At 28.5% G+C, this 6,865-nt stretch overlaps 1 protein-coding gene across 1 annotated transcript in view; it reads left to right on the top strand.

Moving 5' to 3' along the window:
• The window catches only part of LOC108687276 (ankyrin repeat domain-containing protein 13C-like), a 16,235-nt gene that overhangs the window by 4,088 nt on the left and 5,282 nt on the right, over positions 1–6,865 (top strand). Inside the window, exons 7-8 of the mRNA XM_018192969.1 lie at positions 34–195; positions 582–982. Of these exons, the coding sequence (XP_018048458.1) occupies positions 34–195; positions 582–982 (563 nt within the window). The remainder of the gene's footprint in view (positions 1–33; positions 196–581; positions 983–6,865) is intronic.

Genomic DNA, 6,865 nt, shown 5'->3' with positions numbered 1-6,865 from the left:
TTATAATATTTTATTATAAATATTTAAAATTAGGAAATGGTAGGCGCTTTTCATGCTGATTTTTATCAAATCAATGGTATGGTATTAGAAAGTAGAAAACGTCGTGAGCATTTAAGCGAGGAAGATCTTCAAAAAAATAAAGCTATTATGGAATCCCTTACTAAAGGCAGCTCTCAAGGATTTAAAAATGGCGAGGTAATATTTTTGTTGTAACATAACATGTATTATTGCTTTGGGACTTTTGTTTCTTGCAATTATAGTAAGTTATGAAACAAGAAATTACATAAATATTTTCTTCCAATATTCAAAAGAAATTAGTTCTTTTTCAAGCTATTCATGTTTAAAATTAGTAAAACAGGAGCTAAATTTTTATTATATGCCATAATGTTTATTTTTCTAATGAATGTTACACACGAAAGATAAGAAAGAAAATATGTTATATTTTAAGATGTAATATGCGCGCGCGCGTGTGTGTGTATGCGCGCGCGTGCGTGCGTGCATGCGTGCATGCGTGCATGTGTATACAGTTAAAGGATTTTAATACAAAATAAATGTTTATTTACTTATTACTTATTACTTAGCCTCCTATGAGAAGAGCATCGTTGAATCCGCCACCGAAATCAAATATAACGTGGGATGAATACGTCGTTGCTTCACCTGGTCAGTGTCCACTTCTAGGAAGAAATCTTGTTTATAAAGAAAGTAGTAAATCTTTCAAAGCTACTGTGGCAATGAGTCCAGATTTTCCCCTTACCGTCGATATGCTACTCAATGTTTTGGAAGTGATCACGCCGTTTAAGCATTTAAGCAAGCTACGCCAATTCGTACTTATGAAGTTGCCCCCTGGATTCCCAGTTAAGATCGACATACCAATTCTGCCTACAGTCACTGCTAAAATAACTTTTCAAGAGTTTGCCTTCCGAAATGATATAGATCCAGAATTGTTTCAAGTGCCATCAGACTACTTCGAAGACCCAATGAGGTAAAATTCACTTTCGATAAAGTAGATTAGATACTGTATTATTTTATAGATTGCTCAAAAAATTGATACAATCCCAATTTATCATTTTTTTGTCTAAAATTCATCATTTTAGAGTATATTTTTTTGCAAATATCTTAAAAAATTTTTATTTATTTGATGTAAACGAAGATTATATTAAAAAATCTATAAAATATACAGCGATCTTTTTTATTTCTGACCTTTTGAGAACAGAATACGAATAAATTAAGTATCGAAATGTTTTGTTTTTTGCATTTTATTGTCTTAAGTTTGAAGCCACAATAATACGTTTCAGAAATTACGGTGCGTACCTAACTATGATGATGGTTCTTCATACCGCGTCATGTGCTCGAGGATAAACGTCAAGATAAAAATAAAAAGAACGTTGTCGGATTTGTTATTTTAACAAACTTTTTTTTCTCGTTAACAAATTATATGATCTTTGTTTAATTTAATTGTGTCATTAATAGAACAAATACAGAATTATTCACATTTTGACTTTGATAATTAACTTTTGACAATTCTAATAAAAATGATCCAACAGTGGATATTTATTTTTAGCATTATGCTTGCTTGACATTTTTTGCAGATTTTTTGTGATTGCCTGCAACACTTAAAGGGTTAATTTTTTATATTAAAAAAAACTTTATCTATGTCTTACAAATTAAAAAAATGTTGTGTATAATGCTATTTAACATTATATATATATATATACAGTCGTCCGTGCAAGTATTTTTTTATATCATTTTGCAGCTATTCACACTATAAATGACATTTTTTTTGGTACTAATCATTAACAATTGCTTTGCAGATTTCCAGACTTATGACGCTTCGACATCCTAATATTAATCAAGATCCAGCCTAGTTGGGGGTCTGTTTTCTTCTATGCTAGGAGACAATCTGGCTTTCGTGATTTCAGACAGTCTGGAAAATATCTACGCAAGCCATTATGTTGTTCATTGAATAACTTGTCATCTTTTGATCACACTTAACAGCGAATCATACATGTCAAATCATACATGTTCGATAAGGAAGTAAAACTATAGAAGACAAAAAATCTGCACTAAATTCAGAGAAACTTGCATACTATTTAATACCTAACTTGATCAATCACGTTTGTCTACTTAATTTGTGAAGCATATATGTATAGAGATAAAGAGATCATTCATATGTTATGCTGCACTTTTAAAAAGTATATACTATTATACATACAATGAGTGATATAATCTGATATTTCAAAATATCACGTTTGGAATTTCCATCTCTTGACTCTTTGTGAATTAAATTAATTTCTCATAGAAAATCTTTCTTAAATCCATATCAGATCACGTATTGGAGATTAAGAATCGCAAAATAGAGATTAGAATTTAACCAATCGGAACAAACCCAAGACTAAGATTAAAGTTATATCTTTCGGTAAAATTTTAATCTCCAGTTTATAATCCTCAATTTTCAATGTCTGATTTGATATAGACTTTACAATTTTCTACCTGTTATTGAAATTATTGAATCATTGTATATCAAATTATAATTATTATTATATGCTCATATCTTCAATATACGTAAATTCTTGTTAGCAACGACATATGAAAAAAGTAACTTTGATAAACACGAAGTAAATATATTTCTTTTATTAGATCATAATCTGATCTTTTTATTATATTATAATCCAGCATGATTGCAGTGATGGGCCAAAGAGCTTAATAATCAAGCAGAATAGACTAGATGACTCTTGCTATGTTTGTATTCTACACTTTTCGCGAATTACCTACTTAATCAGCGAAGATAAATGTTCATATTTGTTTCTTCGCTATTTTCTTGAGCAATATCAGAGCTGCCATTCAGTAACTTACTTCAGTAACTTTTGCCATTTTTTTTGACAAAACGCTTTAATTTATTATATTTAAAATAAAATGCACTATATTTATTTTAGTTAATAAAACTATATTAGATGTACTTGTATTCTATTCGTTCAAGACCTTGTTCTTTTCTTATTATAAACTTTCAAAGTACGAAAAGAATTTTCTATATGTTTATTCACACCCATTCTACAAAATCATTATTTGAGCTTCAAACCTTAGGCCATAAAAAATTGATCAATTACAGTCGAATATGAGAAGAATAATTAACTATGACTGGTTAATTTCTTACGGCTTAAGACTTAAAACTTATTAAATAATGATTTATTGTATAGAAAGCCTATTAGGATCCAAAGATGGACCAGAGAAAATAAGAGTAAACATTATTTCTTTTGCTTAAATAGTCTTAATTGAAAATTTAATAAAAAATATCACTTTTGGTCTACTAATGTTAATGCCTGAAAGGTTATTTTTCACTTTTTCTGTCAAAAAACAGTCACTATTTCACTTTTTTAATATCTAATTGATGATTGGATGGCAGCGCTGCAATATTTTTACTATCGGAATTTCGTAAATACTATAGTGTTTAATTGATCTTGTAACAGAAGATTAGAATAGTCCAAAATGTATTCTTCAGTATTAATTGACAATTACGTAGTTTATACTATAACAATTGCAATACTTTCTTTTTCAGTATAAATACTGTTTTTAACGGAATTAACTTTTAACCTTGCATGAATCAGTGCATAATGTCATCTTTAAATATAACGATTCGTATTCATACTGCATTCAGTACTAACTATCGTTTACGTAATTGTTGCGGCAACATGGAGTATTCGATAATTTTGTAGCAAATTTTATTTTCAGATTTTTGATTAAAATCTGATTGTATGCCATACTAGCTTTTTAATATAAACATCTTGGCAGTTTAACATTATATTAAAATACTGCATGCAAAAGAATAAATTCAAGCTTGTTACAAAAAATTACATGAAAAACAAGAATTTAATTATCTATTTCCATTCACGAGGATTATTTACGAAAAATGATTCAAAATTTTGATTTTATATTTAATTTACGAAGGAACTTTCCAGGCCTGCAATTACAAGGTCTTTCAGTGTCTTGATATAGAATAAGGTTTACGTTTAACTCATTATAGTATATACTCAACATAGTTTCGAACTTTGTAGATGCAGGTTTTTAGCACTTTATGTACATAAGATCATAAACGCCCCAAAATAATGGTTGGACTTAAATGCAACTTTTGGCTTGACTTTTATGTTGATTCCTATTGTTGATTTCCTCTCGCTCGCATTTTAGAATGCATTTATGTTGAAACAGTGATAGAAACTAAGAGAGCGGCGATAAGACTGGTGACCACAATTCTATCTTTTGAAAATAGTTTATCTCAGTTAACAACTAAAATTATACTAAATATCACTTCTATAAACACATCAAAGAAAGATAGAATATAAAGATAGAAGCTTAAGCTTCTAGCGCCGTCCTTGTCGCTGTTTTTAAAGTTTCTATTATTGCACCAACATAAACGTACCTTTAGTTACGCGCAAAGGCAGTTTATTGTTGAGAATGATAAAGAGAGGGATATATGTATATCTGATTATTATTTTAAAATGTGAATTTAAGGCACGTCTCAGATAGTAAAGTAACGTCATTTGTTCTTATTTTGACACAAGAACTTTTAAAGACGTCACTCATAAGCTTTCCTTAATAAGCGTTTTAATTTATATAGTCGAGGCATCAATGACCGCAGATCATATTGCGTTATATTTCATGGACGCTATTATTTAAAGAATGCAAAAGTATGAGTGCGGGTTAATTTCCCTCGCTACTGAATGATTGTTGAACAATCACAATGAGATCTAACTTAATGATGTTTTTATGTTATGAACTTTTATGAATAATAGAATAATAACAGATTTCGAAATAAACGAGTGAGTTTGACTATTATTCAATTGTATAAAATTCTATTACGTTTTATTTAATATAAAGTAATAATCATGTTGATTGTACATGTAATAAAAAACATAAAATATCAATATCGGTATTTTTTATATCGATTGCAATTCTTGATCACCAAAGGATCATCCATAAAAATATCAAAGGCGTTAAAGCCGTAAATGTATGCAGAATGTGTATAATGTGTGTCGCGTGTTACAATTTTTATCTTAGGATTTTGAGAGTTTTAATATTTTGAAAATCTCCCTTACAAAAATCTAATACTGGCCAATTTATTATTAAAAGACAATAATTAATTATTTATTTACAGTATTAAAAAGTACTGAAAAGTAGTGTTTTTCATGCTTAAAATAAGTAATTAATTACTATCGTTTGGTAATTGCGTTAGATTTCTATAAGGAATGAAAACTTTTTTTTTAAACAATATCCTTAACAAATATATGAGACACCTAATACAGTATCTCAATATATCTTTATCTTATGTTAACTATATCTCTGATCTCTATTCTTATATCTTTTTAATTGATTGATAAGCCCTCCTTTCTATTGAAACCTTGAGCAATAATGAAAATTTTTTAACTTAAACATTTCAACTGTTAATTATAGTTCTTAAAGATAGTCTTGTTTGTTTTAGAAAATGAAAATAAACTTTGAGATTTGAAAAAGTCATAATTCGTCGTTCGTATAACTATATTCTTGCTCAACGTCATAATTTGATTTATAATTATATAAGTTTTGCCGAGGTGTATTGTTATCTTAATAAAGTTTAGAATAATATTCCTCCTATTTTACTTCATTCTTCCTAAATATTCACATGTCTCATACATAATATTACTGACAAGAAACTTTTGCATATTTCATTTAAATGTTTATAACGTGAACAAAATTATTCCAATTGGAAAAATTTTTCTTCGAATAATTTTATAAAGAATTTCTTAGTCGAGGGTTAATTTAAATTAATACTTTAATATTAATGTAATACGAATAATATTTGATAATAATTGCTAATAGACAATTTAAGAGACTATGTCAATATTATATGTGTAAAAATCATAATACGATTTTTTATATTATGGCCTAAGGATTAATTTCTTGTTCTTTTTTAATGCGTCTACTCTTAGAATTTAGACACCGCCATTTTCTAGATTAACTATAATATGATGTAACGTTCAAGTTGATTAATATCTATGCAATTTATTAATACATAAATGAATTTAATTTAATAATTTATACATAAATATTTTGCTATCACAAATTTGTTAAGAATAATAAATGATGATTTGGAAATATAAATTTTTTTGAAATATAAATTTTTTGTAGCTAACTTGAAACATAGAGCACATTAATCACCAATTGTTTAAGCGACGTTTCACGTTTACTTTATGACACATTTTAATTTATGAAATATTGACAAAGTCTTTTATACAGTCCTTATACAAACTTCAGAATTAAAACTCTTACTTGAGAAATTGCTTAGTGTTTTTTACTTTTATTAAATAATACGAATTTAATTTTATGAAGAAAGTAACTTTCGTAGTTACATTCACTTTAAAGATCAGTTCGAAGATCGATCCAAAGGGTACGTGGTCACAATTGCGGCACGTGGGAATGAAGGGGCGTACAGAATCGTTACGTGTATTGTTTCGTGACACGCGAGTCCATTAATCGCCATGTGATGCGAGCACTGTCATCCCTTGAGAGTGAGTTGCGGCGTTACATGTCGCGCGATCTTGAGCTACTTGCGATCAATTTTACGGCCTTCTCTTTGACTGACGCAGCCGAAACTAGGAAATCGTGCGTGAACACACGAAGCACGTGCTTCTTTTTCAATAATGCAGCTATTACTATTTTTAATAATCAAAATGGCTAATGATTTTTTATAAAAATTATTCGAGTCAATACAGTACTTTTTGTGAGGTTTGTCGTGACTTTTATTGCAATAAAAGTAATTAAATGGATCAAATCATTTTTTTCTAAAAAAAAAATGAAAAAGAAGTTTTATGATATATTTAAAATCTTGAGCACACTA

The sequence above is a fragment of the Atta colombica genome, unplaced genomic scaffold, assembly GCF_001594045.1.
Source record: "Atta colombica isolate Treedump-2 unplaced genomic scaffold, Acol1.0 scaffold203, whole genome shotgun sequence".
Classification (NCBI taxonomy): domain Eukaryota; kingdom Metazoa; phylum Arthropoda; class Insecta; order Hymenoptera; family Formicidae; genus Atta; species Atta colombica.
Note: the sequence above shows the minus strand (reverse complement) of the source record. Positions and strands in the feature narration are given on the sequence as shown.